The sequence below is a fragment of the Syngnathus scovelli genome, chromosome 9 (assembly GCF_024217435.2).
Source record: "Syngnathus scovelli strain Florida chromosome 9, RoL_Ssco_1.2, whole genome shotgun sequence".
Taxonomy (NCBI): domain Eukaryota; kingdom Metazoa; phylum Chordata; class Actinopteri; order Syngnathiformes; family Syngnathidae; genus Syngnathus; species Syngnathus scovelli.
Genome location: NC_090855.1, coordinates 4,354,481 through 4,372,829, shown reverse-complemented (window position 1 = coordinate 4,372,829; position 18,349 = coordinate 4,354,481). Strand labels below are relative to the sequence as shown.

The 18,349-nt window shown below is 43.7% G+C and overlaps 2 protein-coding genes across 7 annotated transcripts in view; both read left to right on the top strand.

Moving 5' to 3' along the window:
- LOC125975509 (transcription factor HIVEP3) overlaps positions 1-13,898 on the top strand; it is a 33,412-nt gene extending 19,514 nt beyond the window's left edge. For 3 of the 4 annotated variants that reach the window (XM_049731158.2, XM_049731160.2, XM_049731161.2), the window contains 8 exons: positions 2,101-4,412; positions 4,519-4,802; positions 4,877-6,718; positions 7,226-7,368; positions 10,034-10,209; positions 10,391-10,492; positions 11,529-12,187; positions 12,382-13,898. In XM_049731158.2, the coding sequence (XP_049587115.1) occupies positions 2,441-4,412; positions 4,519-4,802; positions 4,877-6,718; positions 7,226-7,368; positions 10,034-10,209; positions 10,391-10,492; positions 11,529-12,187; positions 12,382-12,987 (5,784 nt within the window). In that variant the 5' untranslated portion in view covers positions 2,101-2,440 and the 3' untranslated portion in view covers positions 12,988-13,898. The remainder of the gene's footprint in view (positions 1-2,100; positions 4,413-4,518; positions 4,803-4,876; positions 6,719-7,225; positions 7,369-10,033; positions 10,210-10,390; positions 10,493-11,528; positions 12,188-12,381) is intronic. The other variant, XM_049731162.2, reaches the window with a different exon arrangement.
- A 114-nt stretch (positions 13,899-14,012) lies between these two features.
- On the top strand, positions 14,013-17,480 carry LOC125975596 (endothelin-2). Of its 3 annotated transcripts, XM_049731364.2 has the most exons (5): positions 14,013-14,260; positions 14,415-14,486; positions 16,035-16,185; positions 16,334-16,447; positions 16,985-17,480. In XM_049731364.2, exons 1-5 carry the CDS (start codon positions 14,191-14,193, stop codon positions 17,028-17,030), a joined length of 453 nt encoding a protein of 150 aa, XP_049587321.1. In that variant the 5' UTR covers positions 14,013-14,190; the 3' UTR covers positions 17,031-17,480. The 3 variants fall into 3 exon arrangements, with proteins under 3 accessions (XP_049587321.1, XP_049587323.1, XP_049587322.1); XM_049731366.2 differs by lacking the exon at positions 14,415-14,486; XM_049731365.2 differs by lacking the exons at positions 14,013-14,260; positions 14,415-14,486 and adding an exon at positions 15,565-15,685.
- The last annotated feature ends 869 nt before the right edge of the window (positions 17,481-18,349 follow it).

Genomic DNA, 18,349 nt, shown 5'->3' with positions numbered 1-18,349 from the left:
ACTCGGTCTCTTATCAAAGCCTTGGCAAATCCTTCTTTTAAGCTTCTGTGATCCCAACGCGTCTTGCGCCGAGCATGTAGCGACCGACTGAGGGCTCCGGTACGATGTGTTTCCTCAGCTGGTGTCCGCCGAGACCCGCTGACTTAAGTGGCTTCCCCGAGCCACTGAGACTTTCTCCGCTCAAGTCTGACATCTGCTTCGCTCTTTTAGATTTTCTTTTCAACCCGAGCATGCTTTTCTTGAGTTACTGGAAAGCATGTGGGGGCTCGGCTTTAATTGAAAGCTTCATGTCACCTCTTAAGTCTGGACAGTACAACTTGAACTCTTTTGATATCAACCAACTGTCACTTAAAGACGGGTTAGATGTCAAAGGTCATGCCAGCTTGTCAGTCTAAGCAGAGGGCAACCCCCCCCCCCCCCCTTTTTCCCTCCCTCGCTTCCTGCTGCCACTGTGTGTTTGTAGTCAGAGAGGATGCTGGGAGATAAATTTAGACCTCCAGCTCCCTCTCCATCTGCCGTTGCTCAGAGTAGGTTTGTTTCCATGGGAACCAGCACCAGACTACTACCAGTAAGAGAGAACAGGGAGAAAGAAGACATGAGTGTGTGTGTGCGTGTTTTGGGGAGGTGAAGGAGGTGACAACAGCTTTTTAAAAAGCACTTAAGAGAGTTTATCTGTCCTCGGGGTGCAGCGCAATTTATTGTTTAGCCCATATTGGTATCCATCATTACCAGCTGGGTTGAATACATGTGGGTATTGATGAGGAAAATGAACATGCACTGAGATAACTGTTTTATTTTATTGAATACACCGCTCGGGAAAGGAAAAAGTCTGGACTTGACCTACTGGAGAGACGTGTGTGTTCAGGTGTGTGTATGCGTGTATACACAATAGCACTTGAGTGTGTCAGGCTTCCCCTAAATTCCTGAATCTCACTTACTGTAAATTGCTCACGCTTTCATTTTCCTTCTCTCGGAAGGAACAAGTGAAGCAAGCTTCTGGTAAATTCTTACAAATCAATTGATTGAGAAGTTCTGTGAGACTTTTAAACTTTAAACTGAGCTTGGATGGAAGATCAAGACAAACATTTGTCCTCTGAAAAATCATCTCGCTATAGACTTAATAGCTAAAGGGGGTAATATTTCATCCAAGGAGCAAACAGTAATAAGATTTCGACAAATTACCACCTGATCTTCGGTTTTACAGACAATGTCATCAGTGTCCGAGCATGTGCAAATATGATTTTCCATGTGTCGATGTTTTCTTATGTGTTTAAATCCGCGGATGGCAATAAAGTTTGAATGTATTAAATCAATGTTGTGTGCAATCTGGATTCATAATCAGCAGATAGGGGGGTCACCTCAGGACAGTGTAGCTGATTGGTTGTCACAGTCAATGTAGACCTGCAGTCTGGATGTAGGACTTGGTCTTGTGGGGGTTTTTACTGTTCACTGTAGGCAAGCTGTATGCGTGCAAGTGTATATTTTGGCATCATGCGGAGGCTCCACTCAGGCATTCCTTCCCCTCATCTCACTGGCAAAGCCCTCTGTGTGTTTCCCCCGCTCAGAGCCGACAGACCAGACTTCCATGAATAATGGAAGCAACGCTCTCCCTAACCTTCAAAACCTTAACTAATTATCGAGTTTAAATTTCTGCATCAACAGCTATATGAAGTAGAGATCACCTTGAATCGTAAATGGCAATACAGTATCAGTATACATATACAGTAAAAAAAAATAGTACCCTGATCTGTACGTCAAGTCCTCTTGCTGTCCAGCTGTCTTGTATCTGTGTTTTACAGATTTTTTTTTAAAAGTACACTTTGGCTATTATCAATAGCAAGCGCTCAATCTCACTTCAGTGATTCAAATAAAAACACCCCCCTACACTTGAATGGTTGGGCCAAATCAGATAAGTGTAATCTGCAATTCCAATGTTTGTTTTGACTATGTGCCCTAAAACTGTGACTTCTTCGATTTGGTACCGTTACTGTGACCTGGGTTGTTCTGACTATGCCACTCAAAGTTCCTAGATAGGATTATTTGCCTTTGACGTACACTACATATATTTTAGAAGCTCATACTTGTCTGTTTTGTTTCTAGAACTCTTCACCCATCTGCGCTATTGTGGACCAGCAAAGGAGACACGGAAAAGATTTTGAATCGGCTGTTAGGATGGCTGCAGCTGGGCAGACGAAGAGTTTCTCTATACCAAGAGCTGAACTATGTTTACTTACGTCAGTGCTGCTCCAGGGCACATTTTAACAATGCCTCACTTGGTCCTCTTGAATAACTTCAGGCCCACGCTGATAGAGGCGCTTTGGTGTGATTTACAATCACCGTCCACAACCCCTTGTCTCTGACCTCCCTGCTGCCATGTGATTAGCCCCATGAGGCTCCAAGAGCCCTTGCGTGTGTGTCTGTGAGGCCTCCTCCTCACCCTATGGAGGCTGAGCCCAGCCATCCGGGTGATGGGGATCGCTCTGGAAGACAAGAGCAGCAGCATGTGACGACGGAATCCTCCTTTGAATCTTCTCCGCAGCCCCAGCAGCTAACGAATCCTCGTCCGGTACACAGAGCTTTGGGGCGACTGCAAAACCGCCAACCCAAACGTGCTGATCTTCTTCGGTTACAACAGCAAGCAGTAGCATGGCAGCATACGGAAAACCCAGGTCCTTCAGGAGGCAGCTTTTTCTCTCCAGGTTCCGCATCAACTTCATCTCATCACTCTTCATCCTCCACCCAGGTTGAACAAAAGATCTCGCATCAGTCCAGCCAAGAGACAAAAGAAGGGGTTAGCTCTCCTAGGAAAGGAGAGAAGAAACCTCAAAAACCAGGGAAATATGTGTGCACTTACTGCGGTCGTCCATGTGCCAAGCCAAGTGTTCTTCAGAAACACATTCGCTCCCATACAGGTGAAAGACCTTATCCTTGCGCCCCCTGTGGCTTTTCTTTCAAGACCAAGAGTAACCTGTACAAGCACCGAAAGTCCCACGCCCATCGCATTAAGGCAGGTCTTGCATCCAGTCGTGACGAGCCCAGTTTAAGCGGGCCGGACTGCAGAGGAATCGGAGAAGACGTTGAGGAACATACAGAAGGAGAAAGCACTGAGTCTGAAGATGAGACAGGCCACCACAAAAAATCTTCTCAGGAGATTTTGGCCAAGCAGAAGAAACGTGGTAAGGAGCCACCAGGAGGATCGGAGGAGAGCCAGAAGCCTGAAGATACTCAAGCTGTCAAGCAAAGGCTCGCATTGAGGCTTAGTGAAAGAAAACGTGGACCAATAGCTTCACCCGATGATCCTCCTTCATCCCTCTCAACTTCATCTTCTTCTCTTGGCCCTGGCAGTAAAGGCAGCACAGAGTCTGGTTACTTCTCCGGATCTGGAAGCACCGATCTGTCCCATCTTAGCCCTCCTAGTGCAAATGCCAAATCCTACGCGGAAATCATTCTTGGGAAATATGGAAGGTTGGGAGGACAGCAGCGTACTTCACATCCACAACATTCTCAGTCCCCGCTCTCCTCACTGTCTGGAACAGAAGAAAAGAGTATTCCCTTTGCTGTCCCCAAAACTCAAGTCATAGAACACATCACAAAGCTTATAACCATCAATGAAGCCGTGGTAGACACCAGTGAGATTGACAGCGTGAAGCCCAGGCGCTCTTCTCTATCCAGGAAAAGTAGCCTCGAGTCACCCAAATCGACTACCCCCAAAGACCCCTACATCTTCGACCCTAAGGGAGAAGCCCCCGGTCCCAGTGGGTTAAGGCACCTTCAGAATCCAGAAACAGACCAACCAATCACATTGTCCACAGTGCCCCTTCTCCGAAGCCGCTCGATGCCATCATCAAGCAGTCAATTAGAATCTTCTGCATCGGGAACAAGGTCCAAAAGAGGCTACCGTCTCTGCCATTCGTTTGACGAGCAGCAGGCCATGGCGACGGAGATTAATATCGGTCATGCTCACCGTATGTTAAGGCGACAACCGGCCATAGAGGTTCCCTTGGGATCTGAACTTATGCTGGAGGAGATTCCCCCTAACCCTTCCCCTTCAACCAGTGTCTCTGACACAACCAGTCATCCAGAACAACAAGCACCACAAAATCCATTTGAATGCAAAGTATGTGGAACATGCCTCCAGCATGCTGATAGCTTCAGAGCCCACCAAGGTGTGTGCATGGCCCAGCAAACACTGGAACAGGAGAGCGGAGATCCAAGTAAAACCGGCAGAGAGGATCGCCCTCAGATGATGATGCACTATAAGTTCAGAGCACTGGCAATGGCTGTGAGGAAGAGGAGAAAAGAGGAGAGTATAGAAGAGGATCTTCCAAGTCCTGGGTCCGGAACCGTGTCAGGGAGTTCTGCAGGGATCATTCCAGTGGCAGGTCCACCAGGACCTAGCCAAGCGCTCTCAGGTTCGTTTCTTGATATCATTGTCTAATCATTCTTGTTCGTGTAGATTGCACGACTTATATCGTTGATCGTTGATCTCCACGTAATTTATTTGTCATGTACTTGTAGGTGGTACCGTACAGACGGAGTCGGGGCAACATCGAGATCGGAAGGGCGTGTCTGTGATCCAGCACACAAGTTCCTTTGAAAAGCAAGAGAGCCTCTCGATGGAAAGCGAGGGCTCAGATGTGAAAGAGGTTCACCAAGCACAACAACCTCATCCCAAACCATCACCTTCTGCATCTCGCCTCATCCGCCAGCCCAACATTCAAGTGCCAGAGATTCTTGTTACAGTGGAGCCCGATACCGACATGCCATCTGTGTCACCACCGGTGACCGCGTCTTCCTCTAAGGTATAACGATTACATTTAAAACGATTTAAATGTTTGTCTTTTATAATCTGACTTCAACTATTCATCTATCCTAGGAGGCAGATAAAGTGGAGGAGTTTCAGTGGCCGCAACGTAGCCAGACTCTTGCCCAGCTCCCTGCAGAGAAATTGCCCCCAAAAAAGAAAAGACTCCGCTTAGCCGAGGCAGCTCAATCCTCTGGGGAGTCTAGCTTTGAGTCTGTGTCCTTGCCTCGCAGCCCTAGTCAGGAGAGCAGCATGTCCCACACTTCAAGTCTTTCAGCTTCTTATGAGGATCCCACGAGGTCAGAGCCTACAGTCTGGGGCACCGGTAGCCAAAGTACCCAAATGTTGACAGTGCCATCTACTTCCCAACAACACAACCAAAGCCACAAGGAAATGAGGCGCTCAGCTTCAGAACAAGCCCCTCAAAAACCAGAGCAGGTCTCCGATAACAGAAGTAAATCTTTTGACTTGGGATCCTTATCCTCTCAGCAGTCGGCATCCTCCTGGAAAGAACGGCGCAAGTGTCTTCTTGTGAAGCACGCAACCTTAGGGGAACCAGAACAAGAGGAGGGAGCCAGAGCGGAGAGTCCAAAGCCTGGGCCGTCCCACTCGAGTCACCCTCTTTTCTATTCAAGCTCCCACTTCAACCCGGAAGAGACAGGGAATGTCTTACAGTTGTTACAGCCACGAGATATTCGTCCTTCTCATGAAATCGTCCAACAGACATTACACCCTCAATCCCAGCTCCTCCCAGTCACCACCATGTGCCAGTTTAGAACCTTTTTACATTCGCAAACCGATGGACCTCTACAGGTACACCCAATGCAGATCCACATGGCTGAACAAATGGGTATACCATTCCACCAGCTTCCTGCTCTAGTTCCTGTCCAGTTTCCTCTCAGTGTGAGTCAGTCCCTGTGCCTCCCCGCCCCGCCATTACATTCCGCAGAGGGAAGCACCGCTTACCCCTACCCTCGCCCCCTCATCGCCACATGTGTGGCACAGCTCACACCATCAGTGTCTCTTGTGGTTCCGGTCCGCCTCCAAACCCACATACCTACCTATACACGAGCCATGTACACCACCCTGTCCCAGATCCTGACCTCCGCTTGTCCACGGGAGCCTATTTCATGCACGACCATGACAATCATGGGCAAAATAGAAAGGGACAAGTTACAGAGGTCTTATTTGAAGGTCCCCACACCAAACCTTAAGATCCACCTGCCTGGGGAACTGCAGTCACCTTTTGTCGAGGAGTACGGTCCACTTGGAGCCGGGGGGAGTAAACGTATGCTCTCACCTGCAGCCAGTCTTGAGCTCAGTACTGAGGCCCAACGTCACCAGAAAAGGGTCAAAGAGGAAGCGGAAGGGGAGCGACACAAGCCTGAAGGAGAGGTGGAGGATGTCGACAGTAAGATACATAAGGAAGGAGGAAGTCAAACTGGTGGGGAACAACGAGAAGAGGTTGAGAAGAAAAAGGAGATCGCAAGCATCTCCACACCTGTAAAAAAAGAAGGGGAGCTCAATCCAAGGCAATTTAACAAGGAGGAAAAACATGTGGATGAAGCCATTGTGAGAAGTCAAAAGGAGGAGGAGCTTAAGGAGATGGGGATCGGAAGAGCAAACGCCCGTTCATACCCGAGCCTAGACACGTTAACCTCTGTCAACTGGTGCTACCTGAACTATGTTAAACCCAACCCAACTGTTCAGAGGGACCCTCGCAACTCAGTCTATTCTACCTGGAGTGTCAGCGGACACAACCCAAACTTGCCAGGTGTCAGCACTAAGGTGGCCTTGTCTCTGCTGTGCTCCAAACAGAAGTTTAGCAGAGAGACGTATACCGTCGCCACGGCTCCAAACCTAGCCAAAACGGAAAATCCCCCCGCAAGTAGCAGCACCCCACGAATGTCAGAGGTAAAGCAAACAAAAAGCATACTATGAAATATTCATATCTTGTCATGTTTTATTCTCTCCAGCAGGGGGGGTCAAACTAATTTTTGTCGTGGGCCGCATCATAGTCATAGTTTCCTTGGAAGGGCTTGAAATTTTTTTTTAAATGAATGGAAATAAAAATTGCTAAAATAACTCACATTTTTTAAAAGTGATTTAAATTTTTAATTTAGTATTGACAGATGAAGTCGATGCACAATTTGTCTTCGCGGGCCACATAAAATGATATGGCGGGCCGTATCTGGCCCCCGGGCCTTAAGTTTGACACCATGCTCTACAATTTCCGGTTTGTTTTTCCCTAATTACAGCAACATAAGTTTGACAAAATGCTTATATAGTTAAAGTTTAGTTTTAAAACTAGAGAGCACAGACAACTCAATGAACCTCCAAGGTGACCTTCAAGGTACGACACCACAGATGCTCTTGACATTAAAAATAGCCATCTGTCTCTTTTTGCCACCTTGAATATAGGTACATCCGATCACAGCCCGTTCCTCCAGCGACGTAACAGATCACCAGCATGAAAAAGAGGAGACTAAAGACACAAGGGAAGAAGAGAGACCTTCCACCTCCAAACAATGCGAAACATCTCGCGTTCGCATCTTTGAAGGCGGGTAAGAGCTATTGCTTTCTCCACCGCACTGACGCATTGACTGTGACCAGCCGAGCAAATATAAAACTCCAAAAAGTAGTGCACAGGGAAGGAAGGATAGGGACTGGGAATAGATGCAATTGTAGCTGCAGCCAAGTTTTTTTTTTCCCCCCGCTTTCTGCTGGCACAAGCCTCTGAGCTTTAGAGGGGTTCATTTGGCATAACGGCACAGAGCAGCATGTTAGTGCATGCGCATGCTGCCTTCACTTTGACAAGCTCATGAATACCTGAATTCACCAGTTATATAATACACTGTCATGATGGGGTTAAGTGTGTGTGTGTGTGTGTTTTTTTTTTTTTTTTGCTTCTAACCTGCAAATGTTTGCTCAGCTCACTGTACTGTGTTCTCATAGCGTATGTTTACTTTCCATAAATGCCCCAGTGATCTTTTTCTACTCGAGAAGTGTTCTTCTTTCCCAGGGTTTGAGTTCAAAGGTTTGCCCAGAAGGTGTAGATCTCTTTACAACAAAGAAGCTCTAGAAATAGATACTAAGATTCAAAAGGAAGAGGAAGAAAAGATAGAAAGGGTCAAGTCATGAGAGAAGTGGATTTTTTTTTTTTTTTCCTGACACGTAGAACCTTTGCTGATTAATCACATCTTAAAGAAATTGAAATAAAATGGCTAGATTTTTTAGAATGTGCTAATGGGGTTTATCATTTAATCTGTTCTTCTAGGCAGTCTGTAATTATAAAAATAATATTTGAATGATGGATTCCTTTTTGACGTTTGGGTGTGATGCTTTTTACACAAAAGTAGCAACTTCTGCCTTGTTTTTCTGGAGATGTAGGTGGATATTTTTAGCATGTGGTTAGAAAATACTTGCCAGTGAACAGTAACCCGCCTCAGAATCACTAAAACACAATGGCACTGTTGAGACTATCCTGCTGCTGTGTTTTTTTATTTATTTTTTTTAAACTCCATAATTTGCTGTTGCAGCTTCTGCTATACAACAGAGACATTGACAACCTTCTTGCAAATGCGGTTCATGGCCTTTAATTAAACACAGTCAGCACACATTTGGTATTTACATAATCTGAATACATTTTTTTAGAAAGTAGGTCGATTTAGTCAGATGACCACAAATGACCTTTTGGTAAACATCTGGATGTTGCCGATGGATACCTTAATATAGATTAAACCTAAATGTGTTGCTTGATTTGTGCTTAGTGTCTATTTTAGGTTGTAAGTAGGCTTCCCTTCCCTCTCTTTAGCGGTCGGTAGGGGCCACCCGAGCAGACGAATAGCTAATAAAGTGTGTTTGTGTGTCTGTGTGTGCGTGCTAAGGGTGTAGCCGAGGGAGCAGCATGAGACTGAGCGCTGCGAGGGATTTGGTGGGCATCCCCAATCCACCTCTATAAAGACGGGCTTGTTTCCCAACAACTCTCGCGTGTGTGTGTGTGTGTGTGTGTGTGTGTTATTTGTGCATTGTGCCACATCTGCTTTCATCCTCCCATCGTAGCCACCAGCACGTTTTTGTTGTCCCTCATTAGCATATAGTGTTTTCTGGGGGCAACAAGCAGCACTGCGAACAGCTCCAGCAGCTGTTCCTGCAGCTGTTCCATCAACTAGTCTTATTTACTCTTTTAACCCTCAACCCGAGGTCTTGTTAATTGCTTTTTAAATGTGTGTGTTTGTTTTTGTTTCCGCTCCGCCCCCACTTTACAGTGTATTTTAGAATAGACACCTGCCGGCCACACCTTTAAGTACACCTGCAACATTTAGTGAGATCCCAAATACGAAAGTTGGTAGTATGGTGACCCTGTCATGTAGCTTAATGAGGTAATCAAATTATTAGGAACACTATTATTGTGCGGTAACTACAAACCTACAGCAACTCCAAGTACAAATCGTGACACTTCAAAATAGCAGTTAATTTATCAGTCACAAGACAAAAAAAAAAAAAAATTAAATAAAGTACATCATACTTATTTTTTATGGACAGAATCGATCCTCTCTTACTAGCTTAGTTGAGTAGGCCTTGAAATTGAATTAACAATGTCCAACATTTGTTTTCTTCTGTTCGGTCACCTGAATGTATGTATAGTATTTTTATTTATTTATTTATTTATTTATTTATTTATTTACATGAACACCACTCAATTAGCTCTAGCCAACCAATCAGAGGATAAAATAAATGTTCCGAGGCTTGTGAGTTGTGAATCTGAAATCTGATTGGTTAAAAATAAATACAGCCAATTCTTGTGAGTGTGTGTGTGTGTCCTACTTTATTTGTCTAATATTTATTATAATCTCAATCAATTGTGCAGGTGAACCTAATGTTGTCTGGCCCAGGTATACAACTTATATTAACTTATGTTTTGTCTTGATTTCTAATTATTATTTTCATGCACTGATGAACATTATTGATGCTCTCTGTCTGCTTGGTGTCTAATTAGTCAATTTTGCTATCAAATCTGACCATTATGAAGGATCAATACTAATGTGTGGCTGAAATAACAATATCTAGTTGTCCAGAAAATCTGAATACATTTTTCATCCAGGCAGCAAGATGAGCCATTTGTACAGAAAAAAAAAAATCAAAGTGACATTAATTTGTGATTTTGTGACTTTATGTTGGTTCTTTTTTCTGTATCAATAACGCATGCCCATCCCGTCTGTCTGTCAGGTATAAGTCTAACGAAGAGTATATTTACGTTCGAGGGCGTGGCAGAGGAAAGTACATATGCGGGGAGTGCGGCATCCGCTGTAAGAAGCCCAGCATGCTGAAGAAGCACATCCGAACACACACCGATGTCCGTCCGTACATTTGCAAACACTGCAACTTTGCCTTCAAAACCAAAGGTTAGGGGACGGTTAACGAGATATTTACGTTCTGTTCTGTTTGTCTGTGATATGAAAATCCATCAACTTTAAGTCTGCTGCTTGCATTTTTATATCTGTTGTGGAAAAATGACACAATAGTTTTCCTTGCCCGTCGGAATCCCGTGCAAGTTTTAATGCGCTTTCCATGTTCCCTTCGCAGGGAACCTTACCAAACACATGAAGTCAAAAGCTCATGGGAAAAAGTGCCAGGCGATGGGAGCGTCTGAACCGTCCGCCGATGAACCGGAGAGCGAGGAAACAGGTACGGTGAAGACTCTTACGCAATCGCAATTTACTATTCCCCAACCTTTAGCCCTTGCATAAGGGAAGATAAATAATGAAGAATGAAAAACCTTCCACACTGCTTTTGTTTTTTTGCATACAGCGGCAAAACCTCATTACCCGCTCGCCCTCCCGCCGTCAAGTTTTCTTTGCCGTCAGCCGGCACTCGTCGCATACAAGGACGCAGCGTTTATGCTCTGATTTCATTCATTCCCTGCTGACATAGTTTGTGAATAGAAGTGATGCTTTTCAAAAATAGTCTATTTTTAACATTGTGGTGGTTTATGGAACATCAGCAAGACAAAAGCGTCTTACTTTGGGGTTTGTTGTTTCACGCCAATTGAATGTTGCTTTGCATGGGTTAATTATTCATCTAATTTTGTTCTAAAATTTTTTAATCATTTTTTTTTTACCACCGTACACAGTTATTGAGTCTTTTCTTACCTCAAATTATTTTTCACATGAGAAATTTTGAAGGTTAGTGTTTCACAAAGGGGAAAAATCAATAACTTTTTTTTTCCCTGTCTTGCCAAGATGGAAATGTAAAACTGCACAATTGGACTATTTAACAGCAAATGACTATGAAATGTCATTAACAGTCATTAAGTATTGTTTGTAATCTTTGCATTATCGATCAAACTCAAATTTAACCTGCTTACCTGCTTAAGTTAGGGGCAAGAAAAAGAATATTGCGTTAATTATTGAATTAAGCAGCAAAATTCATCCATCAGCCATTTTGCCACTTATCACCTGAAAATGACATCATAGTCACTCAAGTCACAACCAATCACGGCTCAGTTTCAGAAAACCGGTGATCCGTGATTGGCTATTGTTATCATTTAATGCTAAAATGGTTTTCCTCACTTCTCGCTATCATGGTTTCACGCTTGGTTGAGGTAATAAATAAACCCGTGGCAGAAACAATCTCACTGAGCTTCTGCTTGGCATAGCTTGTAATAAAACAGGATGAATGTGAATCGAAATGATGTAAATAAGACTGATTTGTTTTCTTTCAGCAGGGAGTGATGAACGCGCGTGCTACTCTGAGGAACAGGAAGAGCACCAGTTTTCCAACGCGGAGGAGTCCGAGGACGATGATGACGACGATGATGACGACGACGACGATGGGGAAGAGTCTCACGAGGAACCCCCTTCCTCTTGTTCATCGGATACCCTCCCATCAACAGGGGGTCGCTCCAAATGCAGCGGCCGCTCCCCGCAGTGTACTCCGGAACCCGAGCCCGCCGGACTAAGTCCGACTCCGGGTCTGGAGACCTCCCAAAGAGGGGCTCTGAACAGCAGACGAGCCGCTTCGCCGGGCAGCAGGAGAGCTCTGTTCTCCCGACGGAGCTGGAAGGCATCACCGAGGACCTTCTCCCCAAGCAGCGAGAGCTGTTCCCCCAGTCATAGCCTCTCCCCCCGCCTGGAGCTGTCCTCACCCATGCACAGCCTATCCCCGAGAGCAGAACTACCCTCACCCGGGCGCCAAGTATCACCCTCCCCTGAAAGAGGACCGTCTCCCATCAGGCCCGTTTCGCCGCATTGTCCCAGCTTGCCGGGCTGCTACAGGTTATCACAAGCTAGGACCCCACCCTTACCGATTGGAGTGCAGCAGCGGACCCTTGGATACCTTCCTTGGGAACACCACGGCACAAAGGCTACTCAGATGAAAGTAGTAAGTCCTTTGCTGTACTTAGTATTCCTTCAATTCCTATAGTTTGTTATGAACACATAGGCTTACTATGCCACTGTATTTTAATCATTACGGTGCTACTGGGTGTAACAAGTTGATCAGCATTATATGTACAGGAAACACCTTTGTTTTAAATGACATTAGCAGAATGTTTGTTTCTGTGTATCCCCCTACAGGACAAAAGTGGCACTGCAACGGACAGGCACTCATTGGCAGACACCTTCTTATTCCCGCCTGCTTTTCGTATTTCCACGTGCGAGGGTTATCCCGGCCACCGAGCAGCGGACAACATCTTCAGCCATCTTCCAATGCACTCGCAACAAGCCAAGGTCCCCTATCTGATGATTCCCATCGGTGGGATTCAAATGGTCCAAGCCAGGCCAAGGTCTAATCCTTCCACTCCCTTGACCCCGATGTCTCCTTCCGCGGAGGGGCCATCACCGGCCAGACTTGACTCACTCTGGGGCGGGACCCCAGGACCTCAAGGGAGTAGGACTCCTGGGAGTTACTGGCCTGTGGACTACCAGGCAGCAGGAAGCAGCCAGTCAGGACAAGTCATGTGTTCCAAACTGGAGTTGGAGACCACGGACTCAAAGCAATATGGCAGCTCACAAAGCTCCGCCCACACGTGCAGGCCCGCTACTGAGTCGAGCCAACGTCGCAGCGAAGACGGACGCTCCTTCAGTCTAGCGGCCCCTGAATCCATGCACCTGATTGGACAGCAGCCAGAGACTGAGAACAGAGCGACGGTGGACGCAGCTAGAGAAAAGCGGAGCACCTAATCCGATGCATCTCCAACTTGCTTTTTCAGTCGCTGCATTCGTCTTGTTTTTTTTTTCCAATTGCTTTCATTTTTATACAGTTTTCAATACTATTGTTAACTTAAATGTTTGTTCTTTGGCAATATTCAGGTTTGTCATAAAAAAATGCACTTTTTTTTTCTTTGTGGAAAATAATGTTTCTGTAATGTATATATACAAGAATTATATATGATTATACACACACACGATTGATACTGGTAATGCTACTGTCTGTTTGAATATATGTCAAGAGTAATACAAACGTGTAAATGACCAAAATCTTAAATCAAACTGAATTACTCCCCCCCCCCCCCCCCTCCCTCAGTATTACTCCACTTATAGTTACTTGTGCCTTTTCTGTCCAGGTTTGTGTTTTGAGGTGTATAGTACAGATAGAAAATGAGAAGGCTGTGAAATTTTATATTGGACTTTTGTGTCATCAAGGAAGATTTATATTTGGTGTTTTTGTTTTTGTTCTTAATACTGTTGCTTTAATTCCAGGGTAACCAAGAGTCACATCGACAATTTGTTGAAGGAGCAGCAGAAACTTGTCAAAGGAATTGCACTGAAGTTCTATTTTTTATTGTAAGAGACTTTGGATGAGAAATCTCCTTACAGGGAAGAGCGCTCCTTATTTATTGCTATTTGATGACAATGATCATTGTTTCGGAATTGTTGTTGTTGCTGTTGTTTTATTTTTACTCTGTTCAACGGGAAAAGAATATGTTTCCTTTTCTTACTTTTTTTCCATGATATTAATGCAATTTCAATTGGGGACAAAGATAAGGGATGGAGTTTGATTGGTACCGGCGGATTAAGTGCCCTGCAAATTTTACACAGCAAAATTTGCAGTCATTGGCAAAAAAATAAATAAAAAATATTGCACCAAAGAACCTTTTGGGTTTGCCTTTTTATACACTTGAGTGGAAACCCAAGATTTAAAAAAAATATATATATATTCAATCTTTCATTACATTACTTCACAGTGTGCTCAGCTTTGTAACTACATTTTAGTTATTTTACTTTCCCTCATGAAAAAACAATTTGAGATGGTCCGGTTGTAGGTGACATTAATGGTGGGGGGGGGGAAAAAACGGACAAAATATGTTTGACCACTAGAGAGCGATGTTCAATCATTTTTCTTGCCAATTGCAGCAATTCTCACACGAAACAGAAAGTTAGAAAATGAACAGCATGTTTGTGTCTGGACTGTTTTCCAACTGGGAGGATTGGGAGTGGACTCTCATCATTAAAAGTAAGGTACTTTTGTTCATATCCAAGTTTGCGCTTGACCTATTAGCATAGAAGCTAACACAGCTATCATGTGCGCTTCACCAAAACATTTGCAACCCTATTTCGGAGTATTTGCACACGCAAAAACATCCGCAACGCAATGTTTCTGATTTCAGGTTTACGTAAATCTCATCCATCGCCAGCAAGTGCATGGACAACTAATTTCTGCAACATAACATCCCATGGAGGTATTACATGTTGAAAACACTAAGCACCTGCTTCTTTTGCCTCTTTTATGGGCATCCCTACTGTTGCATGTTTTCTGGAGGGTGGCTTTAATATGATGGGATGCCCGTGGAGAGCAGCACATCTGCTCTCTTGAGGGAACTGAACTTTTGTCCTCTGGGGCAAGAATGTGTTGTCAAACCTGTGATGATGCTGTGTTACCATGTCACACATTCCACACATGTGAGGAACAATGTAAATATGTACAGTAGATAGGTCAAGTGGATGTGGGAAGTGTCATTTGTCACTTTTATTTTTTTTAAATCCCCCAATATATAATTTAAATAAACATGAAGTGACCTGTACAACAATAGTTCAAGCATGATTGACTTGAATGGCTTTTTTGGGTAAAAGTCTGTCACATCCATCAAGTAGGGTAATGATTCATTTTCAAGGTAAAGTTCACAAAAGTCTAGACCATTAAAAAAGGTGAATCACGGTGTTACAGACAGTTCAGCATCAATCATTTTATACTGTACATGCACAAGTGTCTGACTAGTGACATTGACCAATTGTGCGTATGTTCATACAAATATCTTGCAGCTGAGAAGTATCATACTTCATGAGATTTATTGTTTATTGCAGTATCCCATCATGCACCCTTCATTTATTTGTGATACTTTGGAAAAATAGTCAGACTTCACTTGCAAGGTCATGTAACAACCTATGATGATATCATATCTTTGTATGGCTGGAAATAAAATTACACTACATCATAAAAAAAGCAAAAAAAAAGTTATCTAAGTATTTGCAGTGCACTATGCTCAAATTAAGAACATGATTACAGTAATGCTCGGTTTAGCTAAATGAGAGAGAATTTCGTAATATTATGGCAGCCTTTTGGTCACGTCTAATACAGTTGTCACAACAAAGTGCAAAACTATAACCGCAATATGCACATATAGTAAAATGAATACCTCAATACTGAGTATCCAAGTCATAAATTTGGAATTGATCAATGTTTTGAACACACATGAGGGGTGAGGATCACCCATTGTGAGTTCCCATGGCAACTGTGGGCGGAGCCATTGTCATGACGTCATGACTGAGGGAGAGGAGTATAAGAGTGTCAAACGCAACCCCAGCAGTGACAGCACAGAAATGACCAATATGTACGTCAGCATTTTATTTTTCATCACACTTTGGGTGTCTCTTCAGCATGGTGAGTACACTTTTATCACCTTTTTTAAAATTATTTTTTATTATTTTTAATAAATATCCTACAATATGATGTGTCCTGCATTTGACTCAAGGGGGTTACCTGCACTGCATCAGCTTCACAAGTGTCTCATAAGGTCAGAAAAGAACTTAGCTTGTGTTTTTTTTTTTTTTTTTTTGGTTGGAAGTCAGATCGTGAGTTACCAAATGTCACACATATACATCGTACACACATGTTATTGTGTATATATTTATATGTAGTGCAGACATTCACTTTGCCACTCATGGCTGCAACAAGATTAATTTTTTTCCTTGACAGTTGTGATAAATGTGCATCTTTTTGTCACTAACAGGTTCGGGGCACCCGCTGATGAAGCACCAAAACACGCATGACGACGTCAGAGCGGGAAAGCTAAGAACCAAACGTTGCGCATGTAGCAGCATGCACGACTCCGAGTGCTACTACTTCTGTCACCTGGACATTATATGGGTCAATACGCCCAGGTAAGTACAAGGAAGACAAAGGGTGACCCTATTGATTTGAAGCCAAATCTACATTATCAATGAATAATGAAATAGGTTGGGTGTGCAAAGTATTACAGAGCAAAGTCTTTGCTTATGACACATTATCAATGTGCCTTTGTTTGTGCAGTAAGACAACGCTTTATGGCCTCGGTGATGCTAAGGCACGGCGACGAAGGTCTGCAGGCAGGTGCACTTGCGCTAACCTCTGCGACCTCATCTGCACTCGTTTTTGTTATCAACGGTGAGTGCTGATCAAAGACTTATTCAGTTTGGATTATTCTAGGGTTTTTTTTTCTGCAAAGTAAATATTTTTCCGAGTGGATGACTCGGGGTGGTGTCGTGTTTTGTCATCCTTGGTATTTCTATTCATAGCCGTTGATGACACAGCGCTTTATGAACACACGTTTTAGGTCTCGATCGTCAAAATAAAGACCACACACGGGAAAGAAATGTAGAAAAGATGACATGGCAACTTTGTGAAGTTGGAAGGAAAGAAGTCAGCCTTATTTCATGTACTGCTGAGTGGTGGGCTTTGGGTGGTTAATTTTAAACATTTTAGTAGGCCTGTAAAGATAAGGTGTTCAGAGTTAATTTTCATCATAAATCATTTCTTAACTATACAGACAATGCATTTAGGATCGCCAACTTGAAAATAAGGTCACCACCAAGTTGTTAAATACAAGTAAAACAATTTTTTTAGAGCAAACAGCTTGCTTTCTTTTCATTGTGTGACCTAACAAAATAAATGCCATCTTATTTTCATTTTGTGTCCCCACAGAGATGTGACAAGCAGGTCCAAGAAAATTGACTGTGCATCAGAGTGAAAGGGAAACAAATGTCCCGTGGGACTAACACATCCACCATCCAGCATCGGAACGAATGATGCTGCCGCTGCTACTCAGATGGCGATGCGGGAAACCAGCTGACAGATGCAGCCGACGGGGGAGAGGTGGAAACACCCCCAGGATGTCCTTCCAGGAATATGTGGAAGGTGCAAAATGACGGAGGTCTGCAAACACACCACGCAAAGCTGATGTCAAAGATAAGAACTGACAGGTCCAGAGGATGTCAAAGTGTCGCCTCAGAGATGTCGAGCACACATAGAGACGGAAAATGCGTCAGAAACTCCTCACGTGGTTTGACTCAGAATATAAAATGACTTATCAGGTGACTTCAGGGGACTAGAAAGACAAAAATATAATTTTGAAGTACCTTTAAATAATTACTGATTTTTTTTTTCAACTAGAATAAAGCGCATGTTTTGGTTACTTGTATTTTCACCTTTGACCTTTTCTTCTTTTAAAAAAAATGCTTCAATGAGAAAAAAGGCTCAAAAGGTTCCAGGTGTGAAGAACGTTTGAGAATTTAGTGTCTGGCGACAGGCAAACACATCTGTGACTTCAAAAGGAGGCCCGGGATGGATGAGTGATCCCGGAATTCTCCACTAAATCAATAATAAGTTTACTTGCTACTCAGATTGGCGCAGCTGGTGTTTTCACAAGCGAAGAATGCGGTGTTTTGCTCAAGGGGATGAACGGAAGGCTCGTACAGTAATGGCCTGTCGCCCTGTGTTTCTCTCTGATTGCTTGCATTGCGCATACCATGCGTGCAAGCCGGGCCACAGCGGCGGGAAAACAATCGCCACGGATTATTCATCGGCCACTTAGTGAAGAAAGAACACAAGCGGTAACCTGCTTTTGCTGTTTGACCAAATATCTTCATCATACTCTCACGGGTTTTTGCGATTGACTCATATCCACGCCTTTGACTGGCCTGTGTTTAGCTTTTATTTTGACAGTGATAAATTTATAGAACATGCTTGAGTAAATAATTTTAACTTATGTAACTGACTGACCTAGACACGGTGATCCCTCAGAGGGGTTCGTGTGTATGTTACCAGAAAGAGAGAAGTATGTCACTGCACTTACTTCCTTATTGAGTTGACACTGACTGGAAAATGTGAGTGAGGGATTTTTCCCCAAATCTAATCATGGTTTTTGTTTCAAAATGAATCATTTATTATGTTTTGTTCTCCATTATGAGTTGTTTTAATAGTAAGACAAATATCAAAACAGTGTAAGGTGTCTTCCGTGACGTAACCTGCTGTTTACCTGACCCGGCCATCAATTTTAACATAATATCT

Excerpts from the sequence above, each read along its gene's own strand:
- LOC125975596 (XM_049731364.2), top strand. The coding sequence starts at position 14,191 with ATGAACAGCATGTTTGTGTCTGGACTGTTTTCCAACTGGGAGGATTGG. Across the intron at positions 16,186-16,333 it reads ATATGGGTCAATACGCCCAG|TAAGACAACGCTTTATGGCC; the intron begins GTAAGTACAAGG and ends TTGTTTGTGCAG. Across the intron at positions 16,448-16,984 it reads ACTCGTTTTTGTTATCAACG|AGATGTGACAAGCAGGTCCA; the intron begins GTGAGTGCTGAT and ends GTGTCCCCACAG.